Here is a 19052-nt window from a genome sequence, read left to right as displayed (position 1 = left end):
TTGTTGAATTACTTTTCCCTCAAAGGTGCTTGAAAAGTTGTGATTGGCAATTATTTTATTGTTAGCGTTATTTGATACTCCATCAAGTTTTATTTCGTTTATATTCATTTTTTAAATCCTGGTTTATGGTTGTGGGCGTGGTTTTGGATGACGTCATATCAAGCCCCACCCCTCGCTTGTGCGGATGTCAACCGGAAGTTCCGCTTGGTAGTGAACTAGAACAACATCGAGCGGTGAGTAGAACAATTTCACTGAGCTACTAGCGGGCCGCGGCTTCAACCCCCCTCAAACTCTCCTCCGCGTTTTACTCGCGGAGCTGTTCTTTCATTCCTTTTCGGATCTTCTTTGAGACCCGCGGCGGGTGTTTTGCGTCGTTTGAGCTCCTCATCGTCGCGGACTGACACACGGACGGAGACGCCGGTAGCAGATAATAATAGTTTTAGCACATGCTAACATTGTCTGTCTGTGTGGGTTGGAGGGGGGGGGGGGATTAATCGGGATTTTAATCCACGTCAAAGCGATGATGGGTCAGTGGCATTGAGAGTTTTATTGTACTGCTGAAAGCCATCACGAGAAATGAAGGAAGAATACACCATTGTCCTCATCCGGCTTGATAACCGCGCATCGCCCCGCTTCCGCCTCCGCGCCGGTTCCCCCTTTCGTTGTTGTAGCTCGCGAAACTGCGGTTGTATGGTGCGTGGAGGAAAGAGAAAGGGGGGGGGGGGGCTGTCACTCAGTGCCGCATTTGATTATCCTCCTGTTTGGCAGCCATCTGCACGAGGTCTATTGGCATTCCACCATTATTGAATGTGTTGAATTAGTCCACTAGCTTGATGCTAACTGTAAACTCCTTATATGGGCCATTTGAAATCTTGATTTTGACCTACTGACCTCCTCCCGCAGTGGCGAGCGTGAGCCATTGTTTCCTAGCATTCCAAATTCTATGTAAAAACGAGTAAGTCCCGCAGTTGTGTAGGCCACTCGGACCGGATACAGTTGAAATCTTAACTTTTAAGGGCAAGGATTATCCAATGGGAGGTTTACACATTAACTTTTTGCATTTCCGCTTGCCGTCAGGCCCCGCCTGAGTCCGCATCATCACATAGTCAAAGAACATCAAGGAGAGACTTTTATGACTTTGCCGTCTCATAAACTGGGTGCCCCAAAGCTGTTATCTCGATACAATAGGCAGGTGGGGCCAACTGAAACCAAATTTAACAGCCTGTGTATTGAATTAAATTTCCCTGTGTGGGAAAGTATGAAACATGCAATGCTAACATGGTTGGCGCTGCTTAAAATAAAGAGTTTGAATGCGCTCACATTGCAAGTTTGCGTCCTCGTTTGTGTTTGCAGACTCTCACGGTGTATGTGTGGCAACAACATGTCTGCGCCGCTGCTCGCCGAGGCTGTGACGGTGTCCGGGAACGAGAAGGAGACCGCAGCGGTGAGTACTTATAACTCGATTCGCCTTCCAGCCCAAGTAGACATGTAGTATACATCTAGATTTTATTTGATTTCATATGCATTTTTTTTTTTTTCCATTTCTTGTTATAGGTAATTTTCCTTCATGGATTGGGAGACACAGGGTAAGTAGCGTCTCATTCTGGGTTAAAAATAAATCAAATTACCCACAGTGTATTTAAACTGGGGCAAATTTAAGTGGAGTAGTCGCACCGCACCGTTGCGGCGACAGCGAAAACATCTTCTCGCGACATCCGGTTCTTTCCAAATACAAGACCAGCTTTGTTTGAGCAAAAGAGGCCCCTTCTGTCAATTCCGTGTTGTCATGCACATGCTGAGAATTAATCAAATCGCCCATCTCAAAAGGCAATTGCAAACGAAAAAAAGAAGTGTTGTCATGATTTAATGAGGTTTTTGTTCTTCAGCCACGGGTGGGTTGAAACCTTGACGGGGATCCGACTGCCTCACGTCAAGTTCATCTGCCCTCATGCGTGAGTGTCCAAAGAAGGAGTCTCGCTCCACAGTGGGATTATCTTCCTTCTTTTTCTTTGTTCCGTCCAAACAAGCCAAACTGGTCACCTGAATCCACACGGGTAACTTGTTGTCTTTTCACCTCGCCCCAGGCCGATGATCCCCGTCACCCTTAACATGAACGCCACGATGCCCGCCTGGTAAGAAGCGTCGTTTCCAGGGCAAGCGCAACGAGACAGACGGCAACATTTGATCGTTTGTGTTTTGCCGCAGGTTCGACCTCAAGGGTCTCAGCCCCGAAGCCCCCGAGGACGAATACGGAATCAAAAAGGCGGCTGATGACAGTGAGTCGATTCGAGCGACCGTTTAGATAACAAAAAATAAACTCATTTCAAACTGTTGGGCATTGTGTTCCATGTTTAATTTTGGCACTTTTGTCGCCTTCCCCTCAGTCAAGGCCATCATCGAGCATGAGGCCAAAAATGGGATCCCTCCCAACCGCATCATGCTCGGCGGTTTCTCTCAGGTTGGATCCCATTTGCACGTTTTCTTCATTGTCCGATGATTCCTCAAGAACGCAGCCCACCATTTCACTTGCTTCCTCCTTCAGGGCGGGGCCTTGTCCCTGTACACCGCTCTGACCTGCCAGCACCAACTGGCCGGCGTGGTGGCCCTCAGCTGCTGGCTGCCGCTTCACAAGACCTTCCCTTTGGTACACCAGTTTGTTAGTGATCCAAGTCGAGCGAAACGTTCACGCTGATGCGAGGCGTCTCTTTTGTGAAGGCGTTAAGCGGCAGCAAGAACCTGCCCATCCTGCAGTGCCACGGTGAGAAGGACGAAATGATCCCCGTGCAGTTTGGCGCCATGACGGCCGAGAAGCTCAAGTACATCATCAACCCGCAGATGATCACCTTCAAAAGCTACCCGGGGGTCTCTCACGCATCCTGCCCTCAGGTGTCGTGCTAATAGTTTTTGAGGGGGCGTGTGACTATAACACAAAATCAACTTAACGTTCTTTGTTCCTCTGCAGGAGATGCTGGCAGTGAAGGAGTTCATTGAGAAGCACTTGCCTCGAATCTGACCTCATCCCCCCCCCCCCCCTCACCGATGACACTGACCCCCGAACCTCCTCCCCCCGCCCAACCCTATTTTGTCATTCCCCAAACAGGAAACAGCCATGAGCACCCCTTCCTTCCAAACACAAATTGGATTCTTAAAAGTAAAACTTCAGTGCTCATCTTTGCAATTCATAGCCATTGGAGGGAGAAAATCAGCCCAACATGGAACATTCCTGTTGATCAACTCGCTGTGTCCTCTTGCAACACGTTTCCCTTTTTGTGTTGCTTGTCAACCTCCGGTTGTCCTCATTCACTCCCATTCCATGTTTTCTTTTTTTGTTCTGACCTTTTTATTTGTAGTCAAAAATGCTTATTATTGCAAATGAAGTCGATCTCCCTCCTTTGGCAACGTAACCGTCTAACCCGCTGATCAAGTCTCACTTGTAAAACTTTCCAAAAATGTCAATGCACTGACAGGGTGGTAAGAAGAACATAATCGAAGAGTGATTTTACAAATTAGGAAAGAAAGTTAACCTGAACAACTTGATCTTTAGAGTGTCACTCTGAGTGAGGAGTCACGTGCGTAAAAATCAACATGTCAAGTGATCTGTGTTCTCACCCCCCCCTTTTCCGTGAATGTTGTTTTTACGCTTGTGCCCCCCTGTTGGCACTTTTTTGGAAAATCTTTGGGGAAAGGAGGAAAGACATCCGATTTGATTGTTGTTGACAAATCATTGAATGTCACGGTCGCGTCACACGTTGAGTAACGGTTGTTTGTCATCCTCTAAGACTGCTGCCTAACTTTTTTTTTTTTTTATGTGATTATTCCGAATGTGTGACGATGTTTGTTGCACATTTTCATGTGGTTTCTCCTGGGTTTGAGTTTAATATTTTTGTGTATCCAATTTTTTTTTTTTTTTTGCTTGTGTGTTTTGCCTCTGTTGTCATCTCATCCTTTTATTGTATTGTTTATATGATGACCATCCAGTAACAGGAGACTGGTGGTCTTGTTTGCAAGCACCTGTATGCAGAATAAATGACAAGGAAAAACATTGTGTAACCTTTAGTGTGTTTGTTCCCTCAGGACGCAGTGAAGCATCGATTTTTCTATCGCGATTAATTACACGAGAACATGCAAACTCCACTCAGTGGGGCCTAAATATAGTTTCTAACTCAGGACCTCTTAATGAAAGGGAAATATGCAAATAAATATTTTGGTGAGCCTTAAAATTGTGTAAACAGCAGCACTAGCAATGGGCAAAATATTCACTGGTTCTTCAAACTGCAAAATTAAAAGTAAAAGTATTTGTAATATCCGTATATTTAGCAAAATCTATAATTACAATATACTTTTAAAAATGTTTCACCATTTTTATGATTACTTCAGCGTAGCAATATTGACATATTTGATGAATTACAGCATTTTTTAAACGAAATGGCTTCCGGAAATGACATATTTTTGTCCCGTCCACTTTCATGAATTGACCAATGGGGTGTTTGGTCTGGAGGAAGTGAAGCAGGAAAATAATAGACCAATCAAGTGGGAGAGAGAAAGTATTGGCCAATCACGCGTTAAGGACGGGCCATTGTATCTGAAGAAGAAAAAAGGGCTTTCAGTTCAACCGACGATCGCCATCTTTGACACGTCTTAGACGCGGTGAGCATTGCGTGTTAACTTCAAAACCCTTTTTCGTGCTATTTGGAATACTTGTTCGATAGTAAGGATCGATGCCTCATTTTCATAACAACCGTGGCGGAATGGGGATGAGTCAATTCCAGCCTCGCCGAGGCGGTGGAGTCGGCGGTCCTATGCGGGGAGGTATAATGGGAAGCCCCAATTTTAGAAATCACCCTTTCCAGAACACAAACCGTCGGGGAGGAAACAACAACTTCAACCGTGGACAGCAGTCGAGCCCCCAAAAGTCACAAAACAACCAAGGCATGCAGGGCCTCCCACCGCCGACTCCCGGGCCCGCTCTCACCATGAAAGGCCCGATGGACAAGAAGCAGGAGCAAGAAAAGCCGACAACCCCTACAGCGGAGCCGAAAGTTCAGCCCAAGCAAGAAATCACATCTCCCCAACCGAACCAGGCCAACAAGAATCCGCAGCTCAAGTCACCAACTCAAAATGCTAACGGCTCGCAACTGCCCCAGCAGCAGAATCCAGCTGCTCTCGTGAGTCCCAAGCCAGGTCCTCAGCAAAACCAACAAAATCAGAAAGAAGTCCCTCAAACAAACCAACAAAACCAGAAGCCTGGACAACAACAAAACCAGAAGCCTGGACAGCAACCGAACCAGCGGCCAGGCCAACCGCAAAATCAACAGATCCAGAGGGGAGGGCAACAACAAAATCAGCAGAACCAGAGGCCTGGACAACCGCAAAATCAAAGGGGAGGCCAACAAAATAATCAGCCGAACCAAAGGATGGGTCCGCAGCAGAACCCGCGGCAAGGCATGCAATCGCAAATCCAACCGAACCAGAGGATGGGCCAGCAGCAGAATCAAAGGCCAGGCCCAAAGACTGGGCCCCAGATGACTATATTTAATAAACCGGTGCAAGGACAGCCGCAGCAGTTGGACGCCCCGGGTACAAGCACGGCGCAAGAGCAACCACAAGTTAGTTTTTGTACTTTTCACCACATTTACATCAATAACCCATCTTTCAAACGACCTAAAAACGCTTAAATATTTTTTAAACATCGTGTATTTCGACAGGAAATGGCCGTAGTTATCTTTTGTTTTATTGAAGCGTTGTGTTTTATTCTTCTTACTTTGCAGTCCGACCGGGTGGTGCTATAACGAATTTATGCACTAATATTTTCACCGCCTTTGTCTCGCGCAACTGCTGTGCCTGTACTGAGTGATAAATTCAAGCGCACCCGTCGTGTTTACTTCCTGCCGCCATCTTGGGTGAAAAAGTCAGTTGCATAATCGCCTTTTTCACCTATATATTGATTTTGCGTCATTTGGTAATTTATTTTTTTAATACGATTGTCCGCACCCCCATGTAAAGTACGTAATATCGTAGAATCGAGGTCGTTTGCGCTCCATGGTGGGAAAAAAAGAGCGAACAATGCCGTGGGGGACGTGAAAATGGCGACGAAGAAAACCAGCCGTGACGTATTTGTTTTCCACAATGTCGGATTGCATTTTTGTGCGGTAAAGTCCTCTGTTGTTTATTTTATTTTTTAATACGTATTTATTCACGCATTTAGCAGGAATTCAAGGCGACACTGTCCATGCTGCTGAAACCTGGCGAGAAATCCTACACACAGCGGTGCCGTCTGTTTGTCGGAAACCTCCCCAATGACATCACTGAGGAGAATTTCAGGAAGATTTTTGCCAAGTATGGAGAGCCCAGTGAGGTTTTTATCAACAAAGGAAAAGGCTTTGGTTTCATCCGACTGGTAAGCTTTAATATGACTAACGTCAATGTAAGAAAATGGTATCTGGTCATAAATTATTGTAACGCATTGATTTAGGAGTCCCGTGCACTTGCCGAGATAGCGAAAGCCGAATTGGACGACCTTCCGATGAAAGGCAGAAGCCTCCGCGTCCGCTTTGCCACACACTCTGCGGCCCTCTCCGTCAAGAACCTGTCGCCTTTCGTGTCCAACGAGCTCCTGGAGGAGGCCTTCTCCCAGTTTGGGATGATTGAGAGGGCCGTCGTCATTGTTGACGACCGCGGACGCTCCACCGGCAAGGGCATCGTGGAGTTTGCCTCCAAGCCGGCAGCCAGGAAGGCCCTGGACCGGTGCAACGAGGGCGTCTTTCTGCTAACCACGCAAGTTATCTTTTTTATAAAATGTACATGATGTCAATCTTGAATGCATTACAGTGTATAAACTTATGCTAAAGTCTATTTTTGCCCCGCCCGTGAGATAAGTTTGTCTTTAAACTGTTGAGATATACTGAAAAGATCATACTGTGCTATTTTTGTTTTAGGTCACCAAGGCCCGTAGTTGTGGAGCCCCTTGAACAGTGTGACGATCAAGATGGACTTCCAGAGAAGCTGGCACAGAAGAACCCCAGATACCAAGTGTACGCATGTCGCTTGTCATCTTTTTGCCATCCTCTTTGTGCAACATACATTTGAATCAAACAATTTCCTCCCATCCTTGTTCTCTCAATAGGGAACGCGAGGAACCCCCTCGCTTTGCCCGCCCCGGCACCTTTGAGTTTGAGTACTCCAAACGCTGGAAGGCATTGGATGAGATGGAGAAGCAGCAAAGGCAGCAGGTAGACAAGAACATGATGGAGGCCCGCGAGAAGCTCGAGAGCGAGATGGAGGAGGCCTACCACGAGCACCAGGCCAACATGCTGCGTCAGGGTAAGACCACCCAGGCTACCTCATGCCCCATCTCCACCGTCGCACTCTACCCCGAGTTAATCTAATGTTCCTTCGCAGATCTGCTGAGGCGACAGGAGGAACTGCGGCGCATGGAAGAGATGCACAATCAGGAGATGCAGAAGAGGAAGGAGATGCAGTTGAGGTGCTGTTGTTCATCTGCTTGGAGCACCTGCGCTCTTGGTCCAGGTGCGCGCGGTAGCCCGTGCTCATGGTGTCGTCTCCCCCAGACAAGAGGAGGAGCGTCGCAGGCGAGAAGACGAGATGCTCCGCAAGCGCGAGATGGAGGAGCAGATGCGTCGCCAGCGCGAAGAAAGCTACAGGATTGGCAACTTCATCGAGGTGAGTTCAACATTGTGCAAATGAAAAGAGCCGCCTTGTAACGCTTCTGAATTATTTGTCCAGAGGGAGAGAGACATGCGGATGAGTTCTGGTGCTGCCCTGGCTATGGGAGGTAGGTTCTGTTCCTTTATTTGACTACTGTTCCCTTCTCAATCAAAGCAATCCTATGAGTGCCATCAAAGCTGGTTTGATCCATTAAGCTGGGAAAGTAACACCAACGATGGCCACCCGGTGGCGGCATCGAGTCTCTTTTGGACGCAATCACCTTGCCAGTCAACATGGCACACCTCTGAAAATTTGACTGTTGGGAGCGCACACCACTAGTCTAAAGCGCTCGTATTTATTCGAGTGACTCGACCGAGATGGTAATAGATGTTTCCCCAATCCAGATATGGCCTATGGCACCGTTGGCCAGGCCTACGCCATGAATGCGATGGGATATGAGGCCCAGCAGGCAATGGGAGCGTCTCCGGGATCCCAGATGAGCAATGATATGGTAAGGTATCCCGCTTTCGGGAAAACCACTCTTGTGTCTGGACTTTCCCCTCCACCGGGAACTTTATTTGGAGCAGATTAGTCGACTCAATCGTCGGATTGGTGGGAGGGGGGGGTTGTGCCAGGCATTATGTTCACATGCTCTCACTGCTTGTTGATTGTGGTGGAAACCATTGGTACATTTAATTCTTCTCAATATCGGCCTGCCAGTCCCCCCGTGGTTTTGCTCTCAGTGGTTAAGCTTCAAGCTGACTGACAGCCTGCACTAAACGCCGTTTAACAACGTCTGTCATCTTGACAACATTTTGTGCTGTGGGTCGCTCCTGCAAGCCCTGTCTCTTGTGAGCTGGACAGGCACTTTTTTTTTTTTGGGTCTCGTGGTGTCTACCAATCTTTTTCAAGTATATTGCCGTGCGAGCGTCATGAGAAGAAATCCAATCGACCGCTGTGTGTTTTTGTGCTCCTTTAGTGCAACAAAGCCACTACTATGACACAAACAGGCATTTATTCTCTCTTGATATTTGTAGATAGCGTGTTTAGTGTCGGCTGGCGGCCAAACCACAAACAAGAAGTCATTTAAGATAATTAAGACCTGTGGGGGCAGGCGTAGCATTGTGACTTGAGTGCTCAGGTTTTTATTTTTTTCTCTCAGGGATGCACCATTGAAATGTCAGTTGATCTTCTACGTCTGGCTCGCTTGCCTAGGAAGTGACAGACTGCTGGCGAATATTTGTAGTGTCATTTTCCACCTGAAAATGAAGTGCATTTTCCATAATGAGCATAGTTTTAGAGTTGATGAAAAGTTTGCTATATATTCAGCCTTTCTTCAAAGTTGTGACATCTTGTCACTTAAGGGAAAATCTTATGAGACTCTTTTGCTGGCGTCGGGCCGGGGGAAAAAAAGTCCTACGTCAAAATTTGGTCCGGGTCATATTTTCCCCCTGAATTAATGCTATTGCTATTATGTCGCACACATTTGTGTATTCTTCCAAATTGACCAATGTGGCTTGCCGTCTTTGCCAACGCAATGCTAAGCATGCTGCTTTTTGGGCTCACCCAAAGGCTGATTTTTGGAGGGCCAATGATTCCTGGCCACTCGTAATCCACAATGCTCAATTTAAAATGAGCAACAGCTAGCGTGAAAAGTCAACCTTTTGTCCGTTCCGCTGGGAAAACAAGAACAGCTGTCTTGACATTTTGATATCACGCCTGAGAAATTCTCAAGACTGCGAGTTTAAATGTGAAACTGACTCGAAATTACTTTCCACTGCTGTGATTTCCAAAAATGATGTGTGTGCTCATTTTACGACTCTAATTTGCAGTCAACGGTGCACATTTGTGGGAGTGTGTTGTAGTGTACCGTAGGAAACATTGACGAGAAAGGGAAATGTTTCCGTAACGCCGCGTCTTCTTGAAGACGGCAAACGAGCCGATTCGTTTGCACCCGTTTATTTGTTCCTCATTCGTCTCAAGTTGAATCTTTTCATCTTATCATAGTTTTTTTTTTTTGTCCTCTCTAAGCATTTTCCAAAAAGTAGGACCCCGTGAAATCTGGCTTTGTTTATTCAGACTCCATTGAGATCCGTCAAAATGTACACAATTGCTGAAATCCCAGCTTGAAGAAAACTAAAGCCACTTTAGGGCTCATTTGTGAAGATGTGATAAGTTGCTATTTAATTTCCTGGTTTTTGGGGAGTGGGTCTAAGCGGCCAGTCAGAACTCCCGTTTTGGGCTTTTTGGATTTTTTTCTTTCTGAATTTTTGCTAAGCCCGGGTAAAATGCTTCACGTTCCGTCAAGGCCGTTTCTGCGGATTTCACGGGGCCCTACCATAGCCGATCTAACAAGTAAGCGAGTGCAGCCTCTGCCTGGCATGTACCGCCGGGGCTGCGAGGGGAGGCATTGACTAATGAAAGCATTACCCTCTCTTCCTTTTCCGTATGTAACCTGCGGCGCCTGTGGACCTTCATATTGGAACGAACGGTTTCTTCGGATGTGTGGCCTGCTGCTTTTGTTGATCGCAAAAAAACTCTAAACATGCACACAAACACATTGATACGCACACGCATGCATACGTCTGCCTCCAACATGGACATGAACTGTGTGCTTGTGCACTGCACCCCCCCCCCCCCCCCCAACCCTTTTTGAACACCGAACCTCACTGGCACTTTGCCCCCGCACAGCGCAACGAGCGCTACGCTCAGGGCGGCCCCCGAGGAATGGTGGCCGGTAACGGCGCTTATGGCAGGGTCCGCGAAGAGTTTGACGTCCCCCCTAAAAAAGCGCGTTTTTAAACGCTCCTCGCTGCAGCATATCTGTTTTGTACAGATTCTTCTCAAACAAACAAAAAAAAGAAGCGCGTTTTTAAACGCTCCTCGCTGCAGCTCTTTTTTTTTTTTTGGTACAGATTCTTCTCAAACAAGTATGATGACTCAGTTTGTATTTAAGTTCCTAATGTTCCAGCTTGACACTTCATTTTATGACCAATTTACTCCTTTTTTTTTTATTTTGTATTGCCAGTAGTTTAGGAAGATTAAGTTTCCCTTTAGCTGTATTTTACCCCCTGTATAATTCTTTTTGTAGATGTACTGTGTTCTGTGCTTCGTCGCCAACTGTACTTTTTCTTCTCAATTCTCCATGGCTGTGTTTGTGCCATTCACTTCAGAGCATGTTACAATAAAGACAAAAAATGGGTTCCATTTGGCCAAACCTAATATTTATTCTTGCTGCGTTGTTCATAAACAACCGAGCTGCATTTTTAGTAGGTAGTTATGACGACAGACGTCATATTTTACTTTGACTCGTGATAAATCCTCAAGGCGCAATTGCAGAGGCAGTCAAAGGACAATGCCTTGCTCAAGGGCACCTTCAAGGTGGCCAGAAAGCAGACTATCATCTCTCTAACAACTGCGTGACCCAAACTCGCAATCGTTGTCTTGATTGCTTGGTCAGAAGATTGATATTGATCTACTCGGCAATCGATACCGCTCCTTACTGCTACCGTACTTGACCACTCTGATGCTTCATAGCAAACAATTCTGCGACAACAACTTGAATCTGTTGATTATATTTGACATCTTTGTCAAAGTTGGAGTGGGATACCCATCTTGTCAAGTCTGAAGACCAAGTCTGTTCTGAAGGACAGTTCTGGCACTCATTGAACTCTCTCTGGACACCGCCATTGATTGATTAGCTTACGCCGGATTCACACAGGACACTGATGATCGGAATCGGATTAAGAAAGTAAAAAAAAAAAAGGGGGAGGGGGGATGGTTAGTGCCCTTAGAGTGGACAACCGGACAACCGACAAACCATCATCTGTTGACCAGATCAGCGCCGCTTTCTACATTCCAGGATTGGTTGTTCCACTGTGGCTTATGCTTGTAGAACGCTTTGAAAAGGTAAAAAAAAAAACCTCCCACTAACATATTTGTTGTACAGCCATCATGGCTGCTGCCTTCATTTCTAAAATATTTGAAGTTCTTTGGGCATCCTTAATTTGATATGATGGAACGGCTCGACGGCACGTTTTAAATCATCTGTGTCGTATTTTCTCTTTCATTGAGCTTCCCTCTAAATTGCTTGAAGAGCGATTCGTAAGTGGCGCTCATTTTCAGATATTGATCTGATATTCCCTAAATTAAATTTAAAAAAATATAGCCCAGTTTGGCCCACAAATGGCTTTTAAAACCAATAGAGGACATTATAAAAAATGCATCTGTAGAGAATGTTTTCATACACCAAGTAGATTCTAGTTGTATGTTTTAGCTTTTGGATTATCCATCTGTAGTATATTCTGCATTGTTGCTTTGACGTGCTCTTTGCATTCTTTCTTTAACAGGTTTGACGGACTATAAAGGTTTTGGACTGTGGAGGAAATTGAGGCTGTGTAGTGCTTTAGCAAAATGTGTTAAACCTCAAGCGAGAGATGCGAAGGTAGATTGTGACAGGCTACATTTGGCTTTTGAAGTCAGTGTAGCGCCCTTTGGAAATTTGGTAGGTAACTGCGCCATCCCGTAAAGTGCATGATAAACTTGAATGGTGACTGACGTCTTCTCGAATACGCAAGTCGCTTAAAAGATTGACAACAGTTTGAGTGCTTGCTTGTATGTTTATATCAATATGTAGCGTTTTAAAGACAAGATAAAATGTCGTGTTGGTCTGATTAAAATAAATAAATAAAAGAAATAGCAACAGTGCTCATCAGTAGACCTGACTTTACTAAAGTACACTTTCAAAACCTAAAGAGTTGGGTAAGATTTTTACAATATTTAACAAATAGCTTCTTGAGTAGACTCATAACAATGAATGGAACTATTTTATGTCACTTACTTTTGAAGTGATTGAGGCTCTTTTTAATTTGGGCTGATTTTGTTATGTGCCTTTTACAGTCCCTGGTACCAAATCGCCTCGCTACTCTACCAAAACCGTCTTCAGTAGTTACTCAACACACAAGGGCCCGTTCCATTTATTTTTATACATGAGCTGTCGGGCTGTAGTTTTTGTCCTGATTCGCGGGCAAAAAAAATTCTGGCGCCCATCTAGTTAGGGTGGCAAGTTTTCTGGAAGTCAACGTAAATAGAATGAGACGCTACGTTGAACTAAATGCCATCAAATCTGATAATCCACAAGCTTAATCTTTACGTGAAATGAAAAACACCATAGATAGGCTCATGCAACTAGCCTCAATAACCTTTTAAAACTAAGGATATTGGTACACAAACGGTGCAGAGACACATGTAGACCGACAACGTCAAGAAGCCGCCGATGTAAATGCATTTGTACAGAGTGTTTTATACTGCCCACTAGTGGTCAAGGCGGAAATGAATACAAGTCAAGCAGCAAAGTTTATTAATACAGCGCGCTTCGTACACAAGGTAAATTCAACATGCCACCACATCATTAAAAGATGCAAAAGTGTTTTCAAACAAGACAAAAAAAAAATATGGTTCCTAATATTTTTGCTTGAGTATCTTGGGAGGCAGTAACCAATAAATGGCTTCCCCAAGATGATTTGAGATACATATCGCTTTGTCTTCTCGTAGTGATTCGAGATCAGCTTAACCACATTATACTTTTGCTTTTGTCGCGTAGTTATCTTTTTCGAACGAGATAAATCGATAGATGACTAAAATTGTAACGTCGGCTGAATGTTGTCTATCTGGTGTACAATTTGTTTTCTTTAACAGGTTTGTCCATCTTTAAAGGTGAGAAGGAACAATCCAAAGCAAGCAATTCAAAGTCTGTGCTGACTACAGATGAACTGGCGCTTTTATTTAAAAGAGAGAAAGAAAAAAAAAACGAATCTGCCTTAGCTTGCGTAGCACTCGTTGGGGTGGTGTGGATGGAAAAGGTATGACTTGATTTCATTCTCTTATAAAATAGTTGTGAATGTGATGCGGCCAATCGTCTGTCATGGTGGACGATTCTTTTCTTTCTTGAACATTGACTGCATTGTGCACTTTATTCTTCTGCAGTATTTACCAAGTCTACAGCAGCCATAGACTGACGCTTGAAAACTCGGATGCCGGTCAACGTAAAAAATATTTGTAGCTTGCAAAGAAAATACCACGCCGGGTTTTTAACTAACTTTAGTTGACTTCCTTTTAATACGAAGGAATCTTTAATGACTAATACGAAGGTAATTTTAGTTAACTTAAAGTCGGTTCATCAGCTTAGTTGTTCCGTCATGCATATTCTTGAGCGCTTTCAACAGCGCTCACTTTACACTTCCTGCTCACCAGTCATGAGCAAGTAGCTTTTGTTGTTGAAATGCAGACTCACAAACTACAAGACAGTTACCTCGGTTTTCGAACGTCCCGGTTCTCGAACGGAAAATTCGAGATTTTTTATTTTTTTTGCTTCGTTTGTCGAACAAAATTCGGAGGTCGAACCTCGCGAGATGAGCCGAAAGGACCCGAGAAAAACACGACCGCGCGGCCCGGATGCCGACTGACTCCGTTTGAGTGCCCGGCTCGCTGCCGTTGCACGATCGGATCAAATGAAGCTCCCTGCGCACTGAGGTCCACTTAAATTTTGGAAAGTACATCAGGACTTTCAAAATATTTTCTAAATTTCAGCGACGGCTCTGTCACAATAATGCGACCAGGCGGTGCGCTGCGGTTGCACGATCGGACAAAAATGGGCAAATGTAAAAAAAAAATCTTTAAAAAGGCATTTGTTTTTTTTTAGTCTTGAAACGGATTAAAAGAAAATTCCATTATTTGTAATGGGGAAAAATAGACTCGGAATTCGACCGATTAACTTCTCGAACCGCCTTCTGGAACGAATTGTGGTCGAAAACCGAGGTTTGACTGTAATTTCATTTTATTGTGAGTTTTTGAATCTGCGCAGACCCTCTAAAGTTCCAATCAGACTGTGACAGCTTGTTATTTCAATGTTACGCAAAAGCACTAACAGTAGTTTTGACTAGGTGTCCAGCGACGACACCTTTTTATGGTCTAGCAGTCAACATTGAGGGGAAGCCCGAACTTGAATGTGGCCTGTGACTAAAGTGAGTTTGGCAACCTGACTCCTTTATACCAAACCTTCATTCTTTTTTGGACAAAAATCTGTGGACCTAAACCTTATCCACCCAGGTGTAGCCGGCCATGCTTCAGTGTGTGTGTGTGTGTCTGTGTCATGTCTTTGACAAAGCTCGCTGCGCTAGCCTCACGTCAGCCAGCTTGTCAGAGACGGCCAGTCAGCAAGTTACATTGCTCCATGAGTAGTTCTGCAGAAGTCAGTGGAACAGTAAAGCCTGGACTTGTTTGCACTGCAGCCAGAGAGGTATGCTAACACAGCGCGAGCAAGGTAAGTGCTCATCCATGTTTACCTTCTCCAAGATTGTACGCTTGTCCCATAACTCTCCTCTCTGTCCTGGCTCATGACACTTGGAAGGGCTTCTGGCATCACACTTGGGATCAAATGGCGGCGCAGTGCAGATCCCGCAACTCTGTCAAAACGAGCAGTGTGTGTGTGTGAAAGTGTGCTTGTAGTGCTGCGTAATGAGTGCCGTTCAGAACCAGACCTCAAGTGTATCTTAGAAAACTTTTTGTTGCCTTGTGACGTGCACTCGAGCGGCACCCTGGTTACTGTCATCGAGGGCAATGGTACTTCGAGGGCTTTGTGTTCCAAAGTTGCGATTGTGCGCAACCTAGACAAAATTAAAACATGTTGAATTCTGTTCCCACCAAGCAGACCGGTCGGTCTCCTTACTCCACTGTACGCAATTTTGCATTCTTTTTTTATTGATTTTTTTTTTGCAGCCGCAACGATTAATCGACGATAAATTAATCGATCGGTATTTATGCACACTCATTCTGGGGGGAAAAAAAAAAAGTCCAGTTTGTCCGTAAAGGGTCAGAAAGTCAAATCGTTTTTAAAATACTACGTTGGCAAAATCCCCCATTACCATCGCGATGTACTGGACTGCTTGGTGGAAACTCTGCTTTACTTTAACCAATGGACAATATTTGTAGTACTTATTTAAAAAATACATTTCTACTTCGTACAATATGACTTTGTTGTTTTGGGATCAAGTGTCCTTGTGTTTTAAGAGGTTGCTTCTTGTACTTAATGGGGTGGGAGTGATGATAGTCAAAAAAAAAAAAAAAAAAAAGGACCTGAAAAAGTCTCAACCAGGCGTAATCTCTTTCATATATCTGTGTTCTGTTGATGTACTTTTGGGAGACTCTGTTTTGTATTCAAGTCTGATTTTTAATGACAAACTTGATATAAATGTCTTATTATCTGGTCCCAATTTACTCTCAAATTGACTTACCGTTTTTTTCCATGTATAATGCACCCCCATGTATAATACGCACCCTAAAAATGGCATGTTGATGCTGGAAAAGAGCCTGTACCCATGTATAATACGCACCCAAATTTTGACTCCTTAAGTCCGTAAATGTAAAATGATTTCAGAAAAAAGATCATCTTTGGGAACAACCGGATGTTATTCTGCCGGGCAGTATCACTGCGGATGCGCTAGCAAACTCGATAGCAAAGAAATGTTTCGGATTTGTGTAGGGTACATTGTGACAGCAAACGAGCAGGTGATCGAGCAAGCGTCTGATACCAGAGCATTGTGTTCGTATGGAGCGTGTTTGAAGTGAACAGCAGAGAAGAAAGCGCATCTGTAATGGCGGCCTCCGTATCATATCCGGATTAATTTTTTTTGTACCCATGTATAATGCGCTCCCCAGATTTTAGGACAATAAATTAGTTACATTTTGCGCATTATACATGGAAAAAACGGTATTTAAATTGAACAAATGATCTTTTCTTCTAATTGTCTGACAGACTTCATCGTACCTTCTGTCATTTAATATTGAGCATTACATTTCCAGCCTTACAAGTTTTGGCGATACATTGCTTAGATTATGAAAAAAAGATACAATTGTAAATTGATAAAATTGAAAACAAATCAAGTTCAATTGGATTCTTTTTCACGACACACAACACCCATTTGGGGGCTCGCAATCTTAGCACATATATTCAACTAAAAGCTTGTTTGCAATCTTGACATGAGTCAAATGAGAGAAATATTTGTAAACATGGTTTGTGCAGCACAAATATGCCAAACATTTGTAGCGATCATCTGCAATCATTTCCTAAGCTAGGCCTGTTGTGGGGTTGGGCGGGCGTGCGTACCTGAATACTTGTGTCATTCTTGCAGGCATTGTACTTCCATCTGGAGGTCTTCTCTTGTTGGGCGTTGTCTCGCCAGCCAACAGTGGCCATTGTAACCCTCTCGCTACCTATGAAGGTACCGCGTTGTATCCGCTGCCGAGACCTGTCTGTCCATCTGCACTGTGAGCCATTCCGTTTGCTTTCTCTGAATCGCGTGGTCGAGACTTTTTTCCGGGCGTCCTACGACCCAAAACGCCAGTGTGATGCCAGAACCACCCTCGCGGCCGCCGCGGGCCCCGCCGACAGGCCGCAAAAACGACCTAGCCTGTTGCGGCCGTTGCCGCTTGGTGTAGGGAGCCTAGCTTGCAAACTAGCCAGGGATCGGGGACTGTCACGAATGCCGTGATCTGGAGTTTTGTCACTTAGTCTTGCAGCTTGATAAGTGAACAGCAGAGGTGTGGCGCTCAAGTCACTCAACTTGACTCCAGTCAGATGCAAATGAGCAATTTTAAGACTAAAATGAAAAAGAAAAGAAAAAACGACTTGGTATAGCGACTCGCTTAGATTTGGGTAAAACTTGTCATGTTGGTAATTTCGCAAGATGGTAATGGACACTATGGAAACGGATTTTTTTTGGACAATTTACAAAACAAAATGACTGACTGACTGACTGGCTCCCCCACCTCTGGTCCACAGCGCCACTCGTGCTCCATATGACACTCTTGAACTTCCGGCAAGGTCACACTGCACAATTTCACCAGTCAGCGACAATACCTTAAGAGCAGTCAACATCGGTCAGGGTTTTTTTTTTTTTTTTTTTTACATATGTGCCATTTTGAAACAAATGATTTTACTTTGCACATTTCATTCTTGCGTTTTCTCGCCTTCCGTACATATCTTTTGTCAGACTTAAAAAATATATATATCCTTCCTGCCGACTCAGGAGCTCGTGTAGTGTAGCCGTCTCACACATCCAACTTTAACACTCTTCGTGTAATGCATGTTCATATCGTCATATCTGACACGGAAACACACACACTCACACACATGCCTAAGCAGTTTGCCTCTTCCCTGTCCGCTTCTCACTACGCGTGTGTCTCGCCACAGGGGCCTCCACTGGCCGACGGAGGGTGACCAGCCTTGTTCCCCTTACTGCGCCATGATGGTAGGTTGGATGAGTTTATATAAAAAAAACATTTGTTAGTTTTCGATGGCGTAGTAATGTGTAGCCCCCTCCTAATTTTTCTCTGATTTCCAGAGAACATGGTCACTGGTAAAATGATGCAAGAACCACAGAAATGGCGACAGCTCTGAGCGAGGTCCCGTGTTTGCGTGCACTCACCACCAGGACGTCCAAATTAACGCGGTGAGTGCGAGATTATATTCTCAGTATATTTATCTCGATGTAAAGATCTTACTAACGGAGTTTCTCCTTCCCTGGCAGAGGTCTAACGCCTTGATGGATCACTCCGGACGACGACGCAGGAATGAATGGATGCTCTGAAATGAGAAAATAAAAAAGCTCCACTTGAGTCTAGAATCTCCTCTCCTTTTTTGCAGTCTAATCAAAACGAACAAGTGTCTTGCTCAAAAGCAACCTTAAGCTCAATGTGTTGAGAAGGTGCCGAGTTTCGCCGGAGGAGGTCCAGCTCGCAGAAACCCGAGCAAGGTGATCCAACCGCAGTGGCCCGATTAAATGGGAGTCTGCATCACGCTGACCTGACACTGAAACGCGCACCACTCGGAGCACGGGGGACGTGTGAAAGACTTGAACCTTCACGGTCATCTGAGCTGCGGTTAAAAGCAAACACCTTGAATGAATTCCTTTCACACGGAGATTCGACATTTTTAGGCAGATTCTACTGAACCACAAAATTCCAGACTCACCCGTGAGGAATGTACACAAATAGAGGAATAATACTTATGGCTAACAATATGAAAACGGAAATTAATAGATGTTATGGTACAGTCGAGGTAGAAACAAATCAGGCAGTATCAGCATCTGGATGGAACATGTTTAAGAACTCCAAGTTCTTATTCATCTCCATTTCCGGTCTGTAAAGTGACCCGGTCAGGGATACAACAAGGGGCAGGAGGGGTTGTACCTGACCGTTGGCCGTCATCCATCTTTAATAAGACTCATGAATCATTGATGGTCGCAGCCGCCCACACAGGTGGAGCACAACTGCAGTCACTTTCTTCCGGGCTTTGCCGAAGGAGGACGGCCACCTCCATCCATGTCCTC

At 44.8% G+C, this 19052-nt stretch overlaps 2 protein-coding genes across 6 annotated transcripts; both read left to right on the top strand.

Annotated features, from left to right (window-relative positions):
* The first annotated feature begins 169 nt into the window (after nt 1–169).
* lypla2 (lysophospholipase 2) lies at nt 170–4042 on the top strand. Of its 2 annotated transcripts, none has more exons than XM_061267973.1 (10): nt 170–233; nt 1354–1444; nt 1555–1586; nt 1887–1952; nt 2085–2132; nt 2206–2276; nt 2385–2458; nt 2543–2644; nt 2716–2886; nt 2963–4042. In XM_061267973.1, exons 2-10 carry the CDS (start codon nt 1367–1369, stop codon nt 3011–3013), a joined length of 693 nt encoding a protein of 230 aa, XP_061123957.1. In that variant the 5' UTR covers nt 170–233; nt 1354–1366; the 3' UTR covers nt 3014–4042. The 2 variants fall into 2 exon arrangements, with proteins under 2 accessions (XP_061123957.1, XP_061123958.1); XM_061267974.1 differs by lacking the exon at nt 170–233 and adding an exon at nt 241–420.
* A 520-nt stretch (nt 4043–4562) lies between these two features.
* Nucleotides 4563–18339, top strand: sfpq (splicing factor proline/glutamine-rich). Of its 4 annotated transcripts, none has more exons than XM_061267897.1 (12): nt 4563–5606; nt 6209–6397; nt 6473–6774; nt 6936–7031; nt 7124–7320; nt 7399–7483; nt 7569–7680; nt 7744–7792; nt 8070–8176; nt 10357–17972; nt 18066–18173; nt 18252–18339. In XM_061267897.1, exons 1-10 carry the CDS (start codon nt 4719–4721, stop codon nt 10465–10467), a joined length of 2136 nt encoding a protein of 711 aa, XP_061123881.1. In that variant the 5' UTR covers nt 4563–4718; the 3' UTR covers nt 10468–17972; nt 18066–18173; nt 18252–18339. The 4 variants fall into 4 exon arrangements, with proteins under 4 accessions (XP_061123881.1, XP_061123882.1, XP_061123880.1 ...); XM_061267898.1 differs by having other exon boundaries at nt 4564–5606; nt 6206–6397; nt 17915–17972; XM_061267896.1 differs by having other exon boundaries at nt 4564–5606; nt 6206–6397.
* The last annotated feature ends 713 nt before the right edge of the window (nt 18340–19052 follow it).

Source organism: Syngnathus typhle, linkage group LG20 (assembly GCF_033458585.1).
Source record: "Syngnathus typhle isolate RoL2023-S1 ecotype Sweden linkage group LG20, RoL_Styp_1.0, whole genome shotgun sequence".
NCBI lineage: Eukaryota > Metazoa > Chordata > Actinopteri > Syngnathiformes > Syngnathidae > Syngnathus > Syngnathus typhle.
This window is presented reverse-complemented; position numbering and strand designations above follow the sequence as displayed.